General features: G+C 46.5%; 1 protein-coding gene across 1 annotated transcript in view; it reads left to right on the top strand.

The window, feature by feature from the left end:
- LOC147677797 (ATP-binding cassette sub-family C member 12-like) overlaps positions 1–21,082 on the top strand; it is a 1,863,878-nt gene that overhangs the window by 1,762,294 nt on the left and 80,502 nt on the right. The window contains exon 30 of the mRNA XM_086945587.1: positions 14,110–14,274. Coding sequence (XP_086801713.1) covers positions 14,110–14,274 — 165 coding nt within the window. The remainder of the gene's footprint in view (positions 1–14,109; positions 14,275–21,082) is intronic.

The raw sequence follows: 21,082 nt of genomic DNA on the forward strand, positions 1-21,082 counted from the left end.
GACATGGAGGGGGAAGACACACACACACCTTGCCTGTGGATGGTAGCTCTGCCACACTACTGTCCAGTGCAGAGGTGGGCCGTACTGGCGCAAGGCGCTGCAGAGTCCAAGAAAGCAGTGCAGCTGCACGTGTGGAGGGTCCAAGTATGTTCCGCGGCCTGGAGCGGAGCATGGTAAAAATCCAGAGGATGCAGGGAAAGGCCATCATGTCTTGCCAACGCCAAATGAGGAACCTGAACAACAACATGGGAGACATAGGAAAGGGCATCAGGGAACTAGTAGATGTCAATAAAGAGATGGCTGCAGGGATGCGTGAAATGTCACAATCGGTGCAGCTTCTGTGCACCAAACTAGACAATGAATTTGCATCAAGGCGCAAGGAAAGGTAGCTTGTGCATTAACAAACTAAAGCCATCAACCGCCTGGCCACAGCCAAATCACTGCTATGCAGGAGAAGCATAAACATGCAGGAGGGACTAACCCAAAACAGTAATGAGGTCACTAGGGGCATGGCCGGGATGAGCAGTGCTCTTGAGGCGCTGATAAATGCACAAACAGCACAAACTGCTGCTCTGGATGTGCCAGAGAGTGAAGGGAGCACAAGTAGGAGCAGCATGGCAAGCTCCCTTGTTGTAGAGACAAGGAGGAGCAGCAGGCGCCACGCTGAGGCTACAGCCCAAACGCAAAGTGAGCACAACTGGCACTGGTAAGCGTCGACGCAAATGAGTATTTTAGTTCATGGGGAAGTGACCTAGGACTCACATCATCGAATGTAAATAATTTGTGTTGCACATTTGTGCTGTAGAAACCTACGTAGTGACACAAATAAACTACGTTGGGTGCATACTCCACCTGTCTGTGTCTCTTTATTTACTTAAAAAAAGTTGCATGTGATCTCTTCCCGTCTGTGTCTGCCATCAGTTGGTGTCGCAACTACAGCTCTGTATGGTTCAGGCACTGCTTGCTCATCATCATGGTCCTCATAATCAGAGAGATCCCCTTCTTAACTGCAAGGTTGTGCAACATTGCACAGGCTGCAATCATCTTGCAGCAGGTGACTGGTGTGTACTGGCGGGCCCCTCCACTTTTATATAGACAGCGAAACCTGCTCTTCCACAAACCAAAGGTGCGCTCCACAATGTTTCTGGTAGATTTGTGTGCTCTGTTGTATCTCCTCTCGCTGGGTGTTGAAGGGTTGAGGTAGGGTGTGAGGATGAAGGACCGGAGGGCATATGCACTGTCCCCTATTTGTAACAAGAAAAAAACATTACTCACATGTACACAAACACATCCATCTGCAATATGTATCAAGGGAGTTTCACTCAGTGTGTTACCTAGCAAGTATCCTCCACCAAATTCCCCCGCTGTCAGGCGTGCGTAGATCCCACTGTTTTGGAAGATGTAAGAGTCGTGGGTAATCCCGGGAAATTTGGCTACTATGTCCGTGATGATGTACTTGGAATCACAGATCACCTGTACATTTATGGTGTGGGTGGACTTCCTGTTCCTATAAATGTACTCTGTGGCAGAAGGTGGACATATTGGTATGTGGGTGCCATCAATACAGCCAATGATGTTGGGGAAATGCGCCATCTGATAAAAGTCTGTTTTGGTCCTGAGCAGTTCTGCATGCGTTGCACGGAAGCTGATGTAGTAATGCTTTCTCTGCAACATGGCGTCTAGGAATTTCTTAAAGAAACGGGAAAGGCAGCTCTGGGACACCCCACCTACCGCAGCAACAACACTCTGGTAACTCTCAGATGCAAGCAGGTTTAGGCTGCACAGCACCTGCACATGGGGTGGGATGGCGTGCGCCCTTGGGGTTGGGTGGTCCAACAGTGGGTGGAGGTCCCTGATAAGGTCCAGGATGGTTTGGGGGTCTAGCCTGTACCTTTGTAGGATCTCTGGCTCAGTTAGCTGGAATAGGGTGATCCTCTGCCTGTACACCTGCTCCTCCCTTCTCCAGACCCTCTCTCCTTCTGCCTGTAGCCGTAGCCGCCTCGCAATCATGTAGAATGCCGCCATTCTGGTGAAACTGTTGCATTTTGGACCCTTTTTTATAGCCTGCACCTATTTACCACCTGATTTCAATCCATGGTAAATACCGACTCTTAAATACCGAATTTCATGCAAATTCGGTGTTTAAGAGGTTACCTACATCTAAATAGTCATTTTTACCATTTCTTAATTTCCGAATCAGTAAATTTACCGATTCGATAAATACCGAATCGAAAAGCAAACAAAAGTGAAACTCAAGTAGGCAGCCAATCAGGTGCTACCACCCCCCCCCCTCCCTACCAGGAAGTGGCTACACAGGCAGCTGCAACTAATTAGTAGCTTTTGGAGAGGCATTTGGAGCGGAGAGTCCCTGAGTAGCAGAAAGAGTTTTGTGCACTTTTAAATCTGAAAAATGGCAAGCAGCAAAGACAAAGAGCAGCCAGAGAGGAGGAGGAAACTGAACTTCAGCAGCATGGAGCTGCAGGTCCTTGTTGTGGAGGTGTTGAAGGTGCACCAAAAACTGTTTGGCAGGCAGTCCCTTACTGTGGCAGAATCTGCCAAAAGGAAACTCTGGCTGGACATACTTGACAAAGTGAATGCAGTTGGAGTGACTACCAGAGACACAGAGGACCTGAAAAAGAGGTACTACGACCTCAGGAGCCAAACAAAAAAAAATTGGCTGAACACCACAAGCAGGCAACCAAAACTGGTGGAGGGAAGAACCCAGCACCCCCCCTTACTGACCTGGAGGAGATGGTGGCCTCAACCATAGATCCTGACAGCGTCTGCGGACTGGGAGAAGTACACAGCTCAGCCAGAGCTGCAAGCAGAAAAGGTAAGACGCATGCACAGCAATCCCCCCCACACCATCATCCTTACCTTTACCCTTTGTGGCCAAGTGAACCCCAGTCCAGTACTGCTAGCACCATACAGGAGCAATGCATCATGGGACATGTAGTCAGGAAATGAAAGACCATGTCATACAGCACAGCAACCTGCAAGTTAGTGAAATGATTGCGGACAGAATAAAGCGAAAGTGAAAAAGATGTATTTGTAGTGACTGTGACACAGTAGCGCTTAGCTAATGTACGCTCATATGTCCACAGGTGACACATCTCGCAGGCGATCCCAGGAGACTGAAGGCACGGCACCAGAGAGGGATGAGAGTCATGAGCCACGTCCAATTGCACAGAATGTATCACAGGACACAGGTGCACCAAGTAGCCATCCTCCTTCACAAGACACAGAAATTGCTCCAGAGTTGCAGGCATCCCAAGAACGTTCAAAATCCCCTCTGTTGTTGTCAAACCCAGAAATGCCAGCATCACTGCATGAGACAACACCTGCATCATAACCAAGCAGGAGGCATGTTGTGGCCCCACTGTTGGAAATGGAGTCTTCAGCAGGTGACATGGAGGGGGAAGACACACACACACCTTGCCTGTGGATGGTAGCTCTGCCACACTACTGTCCAGTGCAGAGGTGGGCCGTACTGGCGCAAGGCGCTGCAGAGTCCAAGAAAGCAGTGCAGCTGCACGTGTGGAGGGTCCAAGTATGTTCCGCGGCCTGGAGCGGAGCATGGTAAAAATCCAGAGGATGCAGGGAAAGGCCATCATGTCTTGCCAACGCCAAATGAGGAACCTGAACAACAACATGGGAGGCATAGGAAAGGGCATCAGGGAACTAGTAGATGTCAATAAAGAGATGGCTGCAGGGATGCGTGAAATGTCACAATCGGTGCAGCTTCTGTGCACCAAACTAGACAATGAATTTGCATCAAGGCGCAAGGAAAGGTAGCTTGTGCATTAACAAACTAAAGCCATCAACCGCCTGGCCACAGCCAAATCACTGCTATGCAGGAGAAGCATAAACATGCAGGAGGGACTAACCCAAAACAGTAATGAGGTCACTAGGGGCATGGCCGGGATGAGCAGTGCTCTTGAGGCGCTGATAAATGCACAAACAGCACAAACTGCTGCTCTGGATGTGCCAGAGAGTGAAGGGAGCACAAGTAGGAGCAGCATGGCAAGCTCCCTTGTTGTAGAGACAAGGAGGAGCAGCAGGCGCCACGCTGAGGCTACAGCCCAAACGCAAAGTGAGCACAACTGGCACTGGTAAGCGTCGACGCAAATGAGTATTTTAGTTCATGGGGAAGTGACCTAGGACTCACATCATCGAATGTAAATAATTTGTGTTGCACATTTGTGCTGTAGAAACCTACGTAGTGACACAAATAAACTACGTTGGGTGCATACTCCACCTGTCTGTGTCTCTTTATTTACTTAAAAAAAGTTGCATGTGATCTCTTCCCGTCTGTGTCTGCCATCAGTTGGTGTCGCAACTACAGCTCTGTATGGTTCAGGCACTGCTTGCTCATCATCATGGTCCTCATAATCAGAGAGATCCCCTTCTTAACTGCAAGGTTGTGCAACATTGCACAGGCTGCAATCATCTTGCAGCAGGTGACTGGTGTGTACTGGCGGGCCCCTCCACTTTTATATAGACAGCGAAACCTGCTCTTCCACAAACCAAAGGTGCGCTCCACAATGTTTCTGGTAGATTTGTGTGCTCTGTTGTATCTCCTCTCGCTGGGTGTTGAAGGGTTGAGGTAGGGTGTGAGGATGAAGGACCGGAGGGCATATGCACTGTCCCCTATTTGTAACAAGAAAAAAACATTACTCACATGTACACAAACACATCCATCTGCAATATGTATCAAGGGAGTTTCACTCAGTGTGTTACCTAGCAAGTATCCTCCACCAAATTCCCCCGCTGTCAGGCGTGCGTAGATCCCACTGTTTTGGAAGATGTAAGAGTCGTGGGTAATCCCGGGAAATTTGGCTACTATGTCCGTGATGATGTACTTGGAATCACAGATCACCTGTACATTTATGGTGTGGGTGGACTTCCTGTTCCTATAAATGTACTCTGTGGCAGAAGGTGGACATATTGGTATGTGGGTGCCATCAATACAGCCAATGATGTTGGGGAAATGCGCCATCTGATAAAAGTCTGTTTTGGTCCTGAGCAGTTCTGCATGCGTTGCACGGAAGCTGATGTAGTAATGCTTTCTCTGCAACATGGCGTCTAGGAATTTCTTAAAGAAACGGGAAAGGCAGCTCTGGGACACCCCACCTACCGCAGCAACAACACTCTGGTAACTCTCAGATGCAAGCAGGTTTAGGCTGCACAGCACCTGCACATGGGGTGGGATGGCGTGCGCCCTTGGGGTTGGGTGGTCCAACAGTGGGTGGAGGTCCCTGATAAGGTCCAGGATGGTTTGGGGGTCTAGCCTGTACCTTTGTAGGATCTCTGGCTCAGTTAGCTGGAATAGGGTGATCCTCTGCCTGTACACCTGCTCCTCCCTTCTCCAGACCCTCTCTCCTTCTGCCTGTAGCCGTAGCCGCCTCGCAATCATGTAGAATGCCGCCATTCTGGTGAAACTGTTGCATTTTGGACCCTTTTTTATAGCCTGCACCTATTTACCACCTGATTTCAATCCATGGTAAATACCGACTCTTAAATACCGAATTTCATGCAAATTCGGTGTTTAAGAGGTTACCTACATCTAAATAGTCATTTTTACCATTTCTTAATTTCCGAATCAGTAAATTTACCGATTCGATAAATACCGAATCGAAAAGCAAACAAAAGTGAAACTCAAGTAGGCAGCCAATCAGGTGCTACCACCCCCCCCCTCCCTACCAGGAAGTGGCTACACAGGCAGCTGCAACTAATTAGTAGCTTTTGGAGAGGCATTTGGAGCGGAGAGTCCCTGAGTAGCAGAAAGAGTTTTGTGCACTTTTAAATCTGAAAAATGGCAAGCAGCAAAGACAAAGAGCAGCCAGAGAGGAGGAGGAAACTGAACTTCAGCAGCATGGAGCTGCAGGTCCTTGTTGTGGAGGTGTTGAAGGTGCACCAAAAACTGTTTGGCAGGCAGTCCCTTACTGTGGCAGAATCTGCCAAAAGGAAACTCTGGCTGGACATACTTGACAAAGTGAATGCAGTTGGAGTGACTACCAGAGACACAGAGGACCTGAAAAAGAGGTACTACGACCTCAGGAGCCAAACAAAAAAAAATTGGCTGAACACCACAAGCAGGCAACCAAAACTGGTGGAGGGAAGAACCCAGCACCCCCCCTTACTGACCTGGAGGAGATGGTGGCCTCAACCATAGATCCTGACAGCGTCTGCGGACTGGGAGAAGTACACAGCTCAGCCAGAGCTGCAAGCAGAAAAGGTAAGACGCATGCACAGCAATCCCCCCCACACCATCATCCTTACCTTTACCCTTTGTGGCCAAGTGAACCCCAGTCCAGTACTGCTAGCACCATACAGGAGCAATGCATCATGGGACATGTAGTCAGGAAATGAAAGACCATGTCATACAGCACAGCAACCTGCAAGTTAGTGAAATGATTGCGGACAGAATAAAGCGAAAGTGAAAAAGATGTATTTGTAGTGACTGTGACACAGTAGCGCTTAGCTAATGTACGCTCATATGTCCACAGGTGACACATCTCGCAGGCGATCCCAGGAGACTGAAGGCACGGCACCAGAGAGGGATGAGAGTCATGAGCCACGTCCAATTGCACAGAATGTATCACAGGACACAGGTGCACCAAGTAGCCATCCTCCTTCACAAGACACAGAAATTGCTCCAGAGTTGCAGGCATCCCCAGAACGTTCAAAATCCCCTCTGTTGTTGTCATACCCAGAAATGCCAGCATCACTGCATGAGACAACACCTGCATCACAACCAAGCAGGAGGCATGTTGTGGCCCCACTATTGGAAATGGAGTCTTCAGCAGGTGACATGGAGGGGGAAGACACACACACACCTTGCCTGTGAATGGTAGCTCTGCCACACTACAGTCCAGTGCAGAGGTGGGCAGTACTGGCGCAAGGCGCTGCAGATTCCAAGAAAGCAGTGCAGCTGCACGTGTGGAGGGTCCAAGTATGTTCCGCGGCCTGGAGCGGAGCATGGTAAAAATCCAGAGGATGCAGGGAAAGGCCATCATGTCTTGCCAACGCCAAATGAGGAACCTGAACAACAACATGGGAGACATAGGAAAGGGCATCAGGGAACTAGTAGATGTCAATAAAGAGATGGCTGCAGGGATGCGTGAAATGTCACAATCGGTGCAGCTTCTGTGCACCAAACTAGACAATGAATTTGCATCAAGGAGCAAGGAAAGGTAGCTTGTGCATTAACAAACTAAAGCCATCAACCGCCTGGCCACAGCCAAATCACTGCTATGCAGGAGAAGCATAAACATGCAGGAGGGACTAACCCAAAACAGTAATGAGGTCACTAGGGGCATGGCCGGGATGAGCAGTGCTCTTGAGGTGCTGATAAATGTACAAACAGCACAAACTGCTGCTCTGGATGTGCCAGAGAGTGAAGGGAGCACAAGTAGGAGCAGCATGGCAAGCTCCCTTGTTGTAGAGACAAGGAGGAGCAGCAGGCGCCACGCTGAGGCTACAGCCCAAACGCAACGTAAGCACAACTGGCACTGGTAAGCGTCGACGCAAATGAGTATTTTAGTTCATGGGGAAGTGACCTAGGACTCACATCATCGAATGTAAATAATTTGTGTTGCACATTTGTGCTGTAGAAACCTACATAGTGACACAAATAAACTACGTTGGGTGCATACTCCACCTGTCTGTGTCTCTTTATTTACTTAAAAAAAGTTGCATGTGATCTCTTCCCGTCTGTGTCTGCCATCAGTTGGTGTCGCAACTCCAGCTCTGTATGGTTCAGGCACTGCTTGCTCATCATCATGGTCCTCATAATCAGAGAGATCCACTTCTTAACCGCAAGGTTGTGCAACATTGCACAGGCTGCAATCATCTTGCAGCAGGTGACTGGTGTGTACTGGCGGGCCCCTCCACTTTTATGTAGACAGCGAAACCTGCTCTTCCACAAACCAAAGGTGCGCTCCACAATGTTTCTGGTAGATTTGTGTGCCCTGTTGTATCTCCTCTCGCTGGGTGTTGAAGGGTTGAGGTAGGGTGTGAGGATGAAGGACCGGAGGGCATATGCACTGTCCCCTATTTGTAACAAGAAAAAAACATTACTCACATGTACACAAACACATCCATCTGCAATATGTATCAAGGGAGTTTCACTCAGTGTGTTACCTACCAAGTATCCTCCACCAAATTCCCCCGCTGTCAGGCGTGCGTAGATCCCACTGTTTTGGAAGATGTAAGAGTTGTGGGTAATCCCGGGAAATTTGGCTACTATGTCCGTGATGATGTACTTGGAATCACAGATCACCTGTACATTTATGGTGTGGGTGGACTTCCTGTTCCTATAAATGTACTCTGTGGCAGCAGGTGGACATATTGGTATGTGGGTGCCATCAATACAGCCAATGATGTTGGGGAAATGCGCCATCTGATAAAAGTCTGTTTTGGTCCTGAGCAGTTCTGCATGCGTTGCACGGAAGCTGATGTAGTAATGCATTCTCTGCAACATGGCGTCTAGGAATTTCTTAAAGAAACGGGAAAGGCAGCTCTGGGACACCCCACCTACCGCAGCAACAACGCTCTGGTAACTCTCAGATGCAAGCAGGTTTAGGCTGCACAGCACCTGCACATGGGGTGGGATGGCGTGCGCCCTTGGGGTTGGGTGGTCCAACAGTGGGTGGAGGTCCCTGATAAGGTCCAGGATGGTTTGGGGGTCTAGCCTGTACCTTTGTAGGATCTCTGGCTCAGTTAGCTGGAATAGGGTGATCCTCTGCCTGTACACCTGCTCCTCCCTTCTCCAGACCCTCTCTCCTTCTGCCTGTAGCCGTAGCCGCCTCGCAATCACGTAGAATGCCGCCATTCTGGTGAAACTGTTGCATTTGGGGCCCTTTTTTATAGCCTGCACCTATTTACCACCTGATTTCAATCCATGGTAAATACCGACTCTTAAATACCGAATTTCATGCAAATTCGGTGTTTAAGAGGTTACCTACATCTAAATAGTCATTTTTACCATTTCTTCATTTCCGAATCAGTAAATTTACCGATTCGGTAAATTTACCGATTCGGAAACTTTACTGATTCTGTGAATTTACCGATTCGGTAAATTTACCGATTCGGTGAGGTTTCCGATTCGGTAAATTTATCGAATCAGTAAATTTACAGATTCAGATATTTTTGTGTCCCCTACATCTCAAAAGCCAAATACAGGTCGGTAAAAGCCGAAATTCGGTATTTTCGGCCTTTACCGACCGGTATTTGGTTACCTACATCTGGCCCCTTGGTCTACATTATATTTCAGACCTTATCAAAGTTAATCCTCTTCTTTTATGGCACAAGGTATGGTCTACCGATGAGACAGGCATAAATAAAGATATAATTATGGACTGTCTTTACCTCCAGGGGGTCTCAAGAGTCCCCTGGATTATGTATGTAAAGAAACTATCCAATGACATTGGACATCCGGAATATTTTGATTCCCCGAGCAGCTTAGAGACCTTTTCAAAGAAGAAATTGAAAGAAATTTGTTTACTCTTTTTAGAGAGTAATCGTTGGCTGGAAGAGAAATGTAAGACCTCAGTCATGGAGAATCATTTGATTCTCCAAGGACAGGGGATTCAGACATACTTGATTCAGATACAAAGCTGTTATTCTCGTATGCTACTCACACGATTTTGAGGGGGGGACCTTTTTTAGACTGGTTACATTCCCAGAAGTAAATTACTGGTCTAAAAATTGATATTATGTCCCTGTGATGATATTTCTGTTCAATCCATGCTACATTGCATTCTTTTTTGTAAATTCTATACCTTGCAGAGGAAAAGATTTCTAATTCCTATGATACGAAAATGGGGATTGAGACAATGTAGAATAGCTCTTTTGAGATTACAAATGCTGGAAGATGAACTGACTGTGCATTCTGTGACGTCGTTTTTAAAAATTGTAATTAGATACAGGACCTCAATGTGCTGATCTAAAATAATCTTCCTAGTCATTGTAATTTTCTTTTAATGTTTTCTTATTTTTATCTTTTATTGTATTTTTATGAACCATGACAATGTTTTTTTTAACTTTTTCCATTGTGCTTTTATGGTTTTTATAATCAAAATTGAATAAAGCAGTCTTTGAATTTGAATTTGAATTTGAAACCCTGATGTATAAAACATCTTGAGAAAGTTCTAAATCGATATTTAGACGTTGCCACCAAAGGTAGCAAAAAATCATTATTATATTGGATGTTTGTTTGTTTAGTAATGCTTTTTCTTCATTTATGTTTTTTCACACTGTATATTTAATATACATTGTTGTTTAACGTTCTGTGATTTAACACTACACGTGGACTTTTTGTATGTACACTGCTTTGTCTCTTTTTTACTTTGAGGGTACACTAAAAATCGGAAGAAATTCAAAGAAAAGGTATGAATAAAGTACTGGCTCAAGCGAAAACCAACCGTTTGTCCAAGCGTGAATTAAAAGACACCTTTTTGAAATTAAACAGGTTCAGGCCCATTCCCTTGTTTTACATATTGGTAGCCAAAACTGGCATGGAGAAAGAAGAAGAAGCAAAGTTGGGACCAACTATGTTTAAGAAACTCACCAGAAGCAAGAGAATCATAGCAGGCCCTGAGCAAGTAGAGGAGCCCACTCAGGAGGACCCACAGGACAAAGGCACAGGAGTCACAAGAGGACCTTGAGCAGCTCTCCAAGAAGGAAGACCCACAGTGCATCCAATCATACAAAAAACTAGCGCCGGCGCACTACCTGGACCTGACCTTTTCACCTTATATCAAACATAAATATCTTAATATAAGGCTGGGTAGTTTGCCAACCAACGTTGAGCGTCCTAAGTGGAAGTCCCAAGAAAGTGAAGGGTGCGGGCTATGCGGTGCAGCAAGGCAAGCCTTTACCCACCTGACTTGCATCTGCCCGGCTCTCATACAGGAACGTCCGAATTGGTTGAAAGCCAAGTTCAAGCAGTTTGGAACACGTACCTGTAGGTCTGCGATTATACAAACATTATGTACCACAGACCCCCAATTCATTTGCAGATCAATCAAATTTATCGAACATTTTGAGAAAAAGCAAAGATCATTGGCAAAATCTTGACCATGGACATTGTTTTACCCCAGAAAGACATTTGTTTTTACTACCAATTTTAAATTCTATTACTCTCACATCAGTGTGTTTTTAGTATATTATCATATCTGTATTTTTGTAATGGTTTTAATTAACTATACAATAAAGTTTCTTCTTCTTAAAAAAAATACAGTGCATAGGATATGGTGAGGCTGCTGTACTTCGCAGAAAGAGATTGTGAAGGCTAGAGTTTCTTGTAGCCTGAATGTCTCTGGAGTGCAGAGCCAAAAAACTTTGGCAATGGCAAGTCAACGCAGTGCACAGCGGTTCGGTCCGTGGGAAGTCAGGAGTAGCAGATCGGTCAGCATCATTGTGGTGCCTGTAGATACAAGGGAGTAACTCCTTCGCTCCACAGGAAATTGCTTCGAGTGTCCTTGTTGCCCACAGGTCTTGTGAAGATCCTGAAATTAGCACAGGCACAGACAATGAAGAAGACTTGCAGAACACCCAAACCAGGAGCAGCAGCAATCTTTTTTGATGCAGTCTATGTTCCAGGTGAAGTCCAGCGAAGTCCACGTGTCCAGACAGTCGAAGAGGGCTTTGGTTTCAGGCTTGAGTCTTGTCCCATGACAAATCTGAGGACCTACCCACAGGTAAGTCCTTAAGTATCCTAAGGCTAGGGTTGGAACAAGTCTTGGGTCTCTCCCACAGAAGGGGCTGGACAGAGGGGAGGGTACTCCCATGTCCTTAATCCAGTTTTGCACCAGAGCAGGAGCCAAAGGCTCCCTGCACTAGCTAAAACTGGAGTATGCAAGGAGGGCACCAACTGTGCCCTTTAAAGGAGTCTGTGACACTGAGAATGTGCCCCCATTCCCGCCAAATACATTAGGTCCTCTCTGGGAGGTGGTCATACCTCCCTGCGACAGGAAACCTTTTATTCTACCTTCCTCTGCTTGAGGTTAGCTCAGCATCAGGAGGACAGAATCGTGTCTGTGGTCAGCAGTAGCACTAGCTTGCTGTAACACCCTGACAGGCTGGCACTGGTAATACAGGGGGGTCCCCAAGGGAACATCCCAGTACATACGATCATACTTCCAACACTCGAATCACTGTTGGGGTATGATTCCAACATGTTTGATACCAAACATGACCTGGTTCAATGCAGTCACTATATAGGTAGACATATCATAATGACTGGTGTCCTCTTTATGAAGATATTACATATTAAAATGGCTGACTGCACTTACAGAAACCTGGTGATCGATCTGGGGTTTGTAGGGGTATCCTGCTTATGCAGCGAGACACTCACACTTATAACCGAGCACCCTTACCTAAGGACTGAAAAGCCTGCCATATGGATAACTTACAGGTTTTAAGGGTTGTGACCTCAGATATAAGGACAATTATACCTCTTATGAGGGGTGCTTGTACCAACTCACAGGGTGCAAGGGCAGGCCTGTAGTCACAATTTAAGTGGACTCCCATGGGGGGCCCATAGGAGACCCCTGGAGTACCTACGCCCTAGGTACCTTAGTACCATATACTGGGGACTTACAAGGGTACACCATTACACCAGTAGCCAATTGTGGATGTACAATTTAGGGAGAAAGCACAGTGACTGGGGTCCTGACTAGCAGGATCCCAGTCAGACTAGGTCAAAAACATACTAACATCAAGTAAAAAGAGGGAGTAACCATAAAAGCAGATCCTACTTTCCTGCAAACATGCTCTCAGAAACTGTTGACAGGCTTCTGCCTGCATTCATTACATGGATTTACATATGTATTTAAAAGTATTATAGCGATATGAAGGCCTCTTAGCATAAGGACGAAGAGTTCAATTGCCTGCATGTTACTACAGCCAGTTTGTAGCTCCTTTATTTTGAATTGTAAGTTGAGCTTTGTAAAGATCAAGACCACCGCACTCTTTCCATAGATGTTTTTTCTATTCACTGCATTATGAACTGCATAAAAATCAGGCATTGTAGATGGCTTTGTTTCCCATGTTTCCTGTAAACAGAGATCGTCTCTGGTTAAAAACTCGTGGGCGTCTTGATTTTGTAGGACTAAGGCTAGCCCATTGATATTCCAGATTATCAGTTTGATGAATTGTTTAGACTCAGATGAAACCTTTTGCCCCCAGGTAAGGATTGGTACTGTTCCTATTCTGCACCCCTCTTCCTACTGATCCACCCCCCACTTGCCTGAAACACAGAGATTACCCAGCTAAGGATAGGTACTAATCCCATTCTGCATCTCCACCTGACTGATTCCGCCCTGGCTTTTATTTGAATTGGCCCATCCTTCCTTCTTCCACTCCTCCTCTCTCCAGGTAGCCCCTGGTGCCACAATCCCTGTTCCTCATCTTTCCTCCTGTTCAAGTTGGTTCCTGCACCCCTAGGCTCCACATCCTACAGAATCAATTTTCCATCACAATAGATTTTGTGGTGTTATCTGGGTGGAATGCCAGTTATTCTGGCTTCCTCCCTTCGTCACAATTTCTCTACCCTTCATGCTATCTTAGGATTGCAACCTAGTTTACTTCACTAAGATACCTCTATCTGGATGGGTCTCCCTTTACACCCATTTAGAATCACCATACTGGCCACACAAGCCTCTGCCTTTCATCTAGACAATTGCTATCGGGCCAGCTCCATGTTCTATGGATGCATGCTTTTGTGCCCCTGCTTACAGCCACTCATTGTAAAGTCTGAGTGTCATGGTTTGAAGGCTCATTTTCTCATTTAACCCCAGACGGGATTCGGAGAAAGTCAAATAAGGCACTTGCGTCTCCCCTAATCAAATGTAATTAGCTTGTGCTTGAAAGTGACATCTTCTGGTAGGATTTATTGTTTCTACAGGAAATAATCGTATAACTTGAAGCACATTATGTATTTATTTATTTTTATTCTGCGGACCATTATAAAAGTTGTGATGGATCTCAATATAACAATGATGTAGCCTAGTCCTAGTTTTATCACTTCTGTGATAAAGTGAATTTGTGTCTTGCTCTGTACTTGAGAGCTATGTTATTTAATGGCAGTCTACTTTTTTACAGATCATCCTATTAGATGAAGCCACAGCATCAATTGATTCAGAAACAGACCACCTGATGCAATTGACAATCCGTGAGGTATTCAAGGAATGCACAGTGTTAACCATTGCTCATCGGATAAACACTGTTCTGGAGTGTGACCGCATCCTGGTCATGGACGATGGACAGGTCAGCCATACAAAGGGCATAAAACATGTAAACTCTTCTGACAAATAATGGAGTAGATGCAGCAGAAACCAACAACTTGGTGAATGAGTCTGTTTTTACAATATTTTCAATATGATTTCACATTATTATCTTTTATGAATTTTGAAACAGGTGGGTACTAAATAGGCTGTCCTAATTGTACTGAGGTAGTGTTTGAAGCAGATGAGTTTTAAACCCCCTATGTGGAAGTATGCAAGATTCTACTGTGACGAAAGAAGAAAAATGTTTTTAGGGCACACATTTCTAGAGAAATTGTCTAAAAAGCCACAGACTTTACATGAATCATGAATGGGTATTGCACAAATAATCAAAAAAATAAATGGTCTGCTGAGCATGGTTAACCTGATTCCTAGCTCTTTTGATGATTATCTTCCCCAAGAAAATATTGTAGACATTTGTCAATTTGGTGAACAACAGTAGCTACCGATCTTACAGCCAACATATATAATGTGTGATTGTAAGTTGATATGGACTTCAATTAAACTGTGAAATGGTTTTTCCCTCATCTCTCTGCCATACTTCATTTAATTGTATACTCATCAATAAGAGCTGAGATGCCTTCACAAAATTCATACAAAATAGCCAAAGTGACATCCAAAACTAAGGAAAAAACTGTAGTTTTCAGAATGACTTATCACTAAATCATACACTTTGAAACATGTGTGATTTAATTTCACCCCTACATGGACTCAAACCACTGCTTGGATTATCACTAAATCATAACTTTGAAATATGAGTAATTTCATTTCACTCCTACGTGGACAAAAACCACTTCTTGGATACTTTGATACCAACATCCGCCAGGTCCTCTCCAATCCACCATACTTTCGAGACTGGACTATTCCAGCTCCCAACATCTGGGTGAGAACAATGCAGGGATACATTGCCTTCAAAGGGCACAAAACGCCACCACTCAGATGCTCTTTGGCCTTCCCAAATCTTGTTCTATCTCCAGTTTCCTGCATGGGCTTCACTGACTCCCGGTGGAGAAGAGAATCTGTTTCAAAGTCCTGTGCATCTCTCACAGAATTCTGAATGCTCAAACCCCGGTATCCTAGCCAGTCTCCTCACCCGCTACATACCGAAGGCCAGCTGCGCTCCTCTGACCAACACCTAGCCTGTGTTCCTCTTGTCAGAAAAGCACTTGCTGGAGGGCGTTCCTTTTGTGCCCTCGCTCCAAGACTCTGCCAGCATCAGAAGCATCCAAGATCATGCGTCCTTTCGAAAGGCAATATAAACCTATCTTTTTCCTAATTAAGTTCCTTGCCCAATTCTGCAGTCTACTGTTCACTGTTGGTCCTGGGATTAGCGCTGGGACACCCCATTGCTGGCGCAGGTATGCACTCTACAAATCTGGTAACATAACATAACATAACATAACAGAACACTTCCAAAAATATCACTTTGCAATCGTCTGAAAATACCCAAATACCTTCTTAGTTCTCTTGCTAAATAACTAAACACTGGCTTGCATTTCTAAAAAAGACACCAAAGAGTAAAATAAACAACACAAAACAAAATTAGAAAATGGCCGACAGGTGAGGAGCTCCGGTCGGGAGCTCCCAGCCAGGGATAGCCTTTTTGGCTCAAATCCCCATATTTTCCACCCCTCTTGGTCCCTCCAACTCACCTGGTGTTCGCTCATCTGCAGCGGTCTCCATTTCTCCTTTGTCTTTCATCTCTGGAAGTCAGATGATTTCAGGATCTTTACTCGAACCCGGCGGAGGCGAGCAACATGGCCATTGCCCGGTTGAGCTGCATCGCAAGCTAAAGCTGAGACTGGTCCGGCACACTGCCACGGCTGTCACCTACCCAGCCGGACAGCAGACATGTCCCATCATTCCTCCACTGCTTGTCTCCCTCCCCCCTGTACTCTGGTAAATCGAAGATGGTTTAGCTGATGAAGGAGCCAGTCTCGATGGTGATTACCCCTCGCGGAGCTCCCTGGATGGCTGGTGAAGAGCGGGGACAAGGCTCACCCCTCCTGGTCATCCCTCGGCCTTTCCTGAGTGTGACCGCAGTGTCTTCCCTTTCTGCCCGCCATCCAGCTTCGCCTCCGATGGGACATCAGGGACACGTGGGTACAGTGGCAGTACACCTACTCAGCGCTGCGGTCGGACGCTCCTGGACTTTTCGATACCATCCTGAGCCTGAGAGGTGCGCCCCCTCCCCCCTGGACTTCGCTGCTGCCTCCCTAACTTTCAGCTGGCTTCCCCGGACCTTCGTCTGCTGATCGTCTACACCGATGCCCCCGTGGTCCAGAGCATGGGCATGCATCTTACAGCCTTCCGGTCACCTTGGGTTTTGTGGCTGCATCCCCCTACGACTGTGCTCTATGTAATCATGCTCTCTGGGTTTTTTACTTCTGGATTTATGATTTCTATGGCTTTTGTGCATCCCGCCATTTTTTAGATGGTCATTGTCGATTTCCTTATCCAGACCCGCCATCTTGTCTGACCTTTGCCCATCCCTTCTTCCCTCCTGACTTCCCCTGACGACCCTTGAATGCTTTTCTATTTTTCGCTGAACTGCCTTTACTCCCTCCCTCCTCATGTTCCCTTCTCTGCTCTCACCTATTCTCTGACTTCTATTCTTGTCCCCCTTTTCCTTCTCTGCCTCTTATGATTTTCCATTTTACTGTGTAATTTATGTGCAACAATTTTTTTAATTATTATACCTTGTAACTCGCTATGTTGCTATGTTGTTCCTTATGTAAAGCGCTCTGATACCTCCGGGTCTAGCCAGCGCTATATAAAACTCAAGATAAATAAATAAATAAAAAATGGCTGAAAAACGTTATTTTTAGCTATGGTGATTTGGTAAAGAACTTTCAACTATCTAAGTAGCCATTTTTAGTTATGACCCAAGACCTTTTAATTTTACTATGCTTACTCACAAGGGCTTTCAACCAGCCCCTTGTCCATTGCTGTACTGTTGTCATTTAGATGTTCTTCCACCCACTAGAGAATACAGAATGTAGAAGTGGGTCAGTCCACTTCAGCCATCAGCAAACTTCCCTGTAAGTGACACATTCTTCTGTTTCACAAGGAGCACATCTACACAACGTTGTTCCCTTCAGTTCCAGGGACTGTTAGGGCATTGTGCGCTTCACCAGCTTCCCTGCAGCTTCCCTAACATTAAGGTTGTATGAAAGTGCCCTTTGTGTTTGGTCTATTTACAACAAGGGGTGGTGAGGGACAGAGTCTCTGAATTAAGCAGAAAGCTCTCACCCAGTCAAGAGATCAGGGCTAGATCCAACACCGTTTTTTAGCTCACTGCACCATCCCAGTTTCAGAACCTGGCTGTATGCAAATTAGTCTGTTCCTGTCCCAGTGCATGATGGGAACAGGGCAAACCAAACTACAAAAGCCAATTCTTACACTGGGAAGGAAACAAGCTCCCGGGGACCGGTTTCTGGCATTACAGCCGTCTTCGGCCCGGTTTGCTTGAATCCTGATGGTGCAATGAGCAAGGGTCTCACATCTGAGAATACCCTTCCACGCTTAGGGTGGACAAAAATATTTACAACAAGGGGTGGTGAGGGACAGAGTCTCTGAATTAAGCAGAAAGCTCTCACCCAGTCAAGAGATCAGGGCTAGATCCAACACCGTTTTTTAGCTCACTGCACCATCCCAGTTTCAGAACCTGGCTGTATGCAAATTAGTCTGTTCCTGTCCCAGTGCATGATGGGAACAGGGCAAACCAAACTACAAAAGCCAATTCTTACACTGGGGAGGAAACAAGCTCCCGGGGACCGGTTTCTGGCATTACAGCCGTCTTCGGCCCGGTTTGCTTGAATCCTGATGGTGCAATGAGCAAGGGTCTCACATCTGAGAATACCCTTCCACGCTTAGGGTGGACAAAAATATTTACAACAAGGGGTGGTGAGGGACAGAGTCTCTGAATTAAGCAGAAAGCTCTCACCCAGTCAAGAGATCAGGGCTAGATCCAACACCGTTTTTTAGCTCACTGCACCATCCCAGTTTCAGAACCTGGCTGTATGCAAATTAGTCTGTTCCTGTCCCAGTGCATGATGGGAACAGGGCAAACCAAACTACAAAAGCCAATTCTTACACTGGGAAGGAAACAAGCTCCCGGGGACCGGTTTCTGGCATTACAGCCGTCTTCGGCCCGGTTTGCTTGAATCCTGATGGTGCAATGAGCAAGGGTCTCACATCTGAGAATACCCTTCCACGCTTAGGGTGGACAAAAATATTTACAACAAGGGGTGGTGAGGGACAGAGTCTCTGAATTAAGCAGAAAGCTCTCACCCAGTCAAGAGATCAGGGCTAGATCCAACACCGTTTTTTAGCTCACTGCACCATCCCAGTTTCAGAACCTGGCTGTATGCAAATTAGTCTGTTCCTGTCCCAGTGCATGATGGGAACAGGGCAAACCAAACTACAAAAGCCAATTCTTACACTGGGAAGGAAACAAGCTCCCGGGGACCGGTTTCTGGCATTACAGCCGTCTTCGGCCCGGTTTGCTTGATTCCTGATGGTGCAATGAGCAAGGGTCTCACATCTGAGAATACCCTTCCACGCTTAGGGTGGACAAAAATATTTACAACAAGGGGTGGTGAGGGACAGAGTCTCTGAATTAAGCAGAAAGCTCTCACCCAGTCAAGAGATCAGGGCTAGATCCAACACCGTTTTTTAGCTCACTGCACCATCCCAGTTTCAGAACCTGGCTGTATGCAAATTAGTCTGTTCCTGTCCCAGTGCATGATGGGAACAGGGCAAACCAAACTACAAAAGCCAATTCTTACACTGGGAAGGAAACAAGCTCCCGGGGACCGGTTTCTGGCATTACAGCCGTCTTCGGCCCGGTTTGCTTGAATCCTGATGGTGCAATGAGCAAGTGTCTCACATCTGAGAATACCCTTCCACGCTTAGGGTGGACAAAAATATTTACAACAAGGGGTGGTGAGGGACAGAGTCTCTGAATTAAGCAGAAAGCTCTCACCCAGTCAAGAGATCAGGGCTAGATCCAACACCGTTTTTTAGCTCACTGCACCATCCCAGTTTCAGAACCTGGCTGTATGCAAATTAGTCTGTTCCTGTCCCAGTGCATGATGGGAACAGGGCAAACCAAACTACAAAAGCCAATTCTTACACTGGGAAGGAAACAAGCTCCCGGGGACCGGTTTCTGGCATTACAGCCGTCTTCGGCCCGGTTTGCTTGAATCCTGATGGTGCAATGAGCAAGGGTCTCACATCTGAGAATACCCTTCCACGCTTAGGGTGGACAAAAATATTTACAACAAGGGGTGGTGAGGGACAGAGTCTCTGAATTAAGCAGAAAGCTCTCACCCAGTCAAGAGATCAGGGCTAGATCCAACACCGTTTTTTAGCTCACTGCACCATCCCAGTTTCAGAACCTGGCTGTATGCAAATTAGTCTGTTCCTGTCCCAGTGCATGATGGGAACAGGGCAAACCAAACTACAAAAGCCAATTCTTACACTGGGAAGGAAACAAGCTCCCGGGGACCGGTTTCTGGCATTACAGCCGTCTTCGGCCCGGTTTGCTTGAATCCTGATGGTGCAATGAGCAAGGGTCTCACATCTGAGAATACCCTTCCACGCTTAGGGTGGACAAAAATATTTACAACAAGGGGTGGTGAGGGACAGAGTCTCTGAATTAAGCAGAAAGCTCTCACCCAGTCAAGAGATCAGGGCTAGATCCAACACCGTTTTTTAGCTCACTGCACCATCCCAGTTTCAGAACCTGGCTGTATGCAAATTAGTCTGTTCCTGTCCCAGTGCATGATGGGAACAGGGCAAACCAAACTACAAAAGCCAATTCTTACACTGGGAAGGAAACAAGCTCCCGGGGACCGGTTTCTGGCATTACAGCCGTCTTCGGCCCGGTTTGCTTGAATCCTGATGGTGCAATGAGCAAGGGTCTCACATCTGAGAATACCCTTCCACGCTTAGGGTGGACAAAAATATTTACAACAAGGGGTGGTGAGGGACAGAGTCTCTGAATTAAGCAGAAAGCTCTCACCCAGTCAAGAGATCAGGGCTAGATCCAACACCGTTTTTTAGCTCACTGCACCATCCCAGTTTCAGAACCTGGCTGTATGCAAATTAGTCTGTTCCTGTCCCAGTGCATGATGGGAACAGGGCAAACCAAACTACAAAAGCCAATTCTTACACTGGGAAGGAAACAAGCTCCCGGGGACCGGTTTCTGGCATTACAGCCGTCTTCGGCCCGGTTTGCTTGAATCCTGATGGTGCAATGAGCAAGGGTCTCACATCTGAGAATACCCTTCCACGCTTAGGGTGGACAAAAATATTTACAACAAGGGGTGGTGAGGGACAGAGTCTCTGAATTAAGCAGAAAGCTCTCACCCAGTCAAGAGATCAGGGCTAGATCCAACACCGTTTTTTAGCTCACTGCACCATCCCAGTTTCAGAACCTGGCTGTATGCAAATTAGTCTGTTCCTGTCCCAGTGCATGATGGGAACAGGGCAAACCAAACTACAAAAGCCAATTCTTACACTGGGAAGGAAACAAGCTCCCGGGGACCGGTTTCTGGCATTACAGCCGTCTTCGGCCCGGTTTGCTTGAATCCTGATGGTGCAATGAGCAAGGGTCTCACATCTGAGAATACCCTTCCACGCTTAGGGTGGACAAAAATATTTACAACAAGGGGTGGTGAGGGACAGAGTCTCTGAATTAAGCAGAAAGCTCTCACCCAGTCAAGAGATCAGGGCTAGATCCAACACCGTTTTTTAGCTCACTGCACCATCCCAGTTTCAGAACC

The sequence above is a fragment of the Lissotriton vulgaris genome, chromosome 12, assembly GCF_964263255.1.
Source record: "Lissotriton vulgaris chromosome 12, aLisVul1.2, whole genome shotgun sequence".
NCBI lineage: Eukaryota > Metazoa > Chordata > Amphibia > Caudata > Salamandridae > Lissotriton > Lissotriton vulgaris.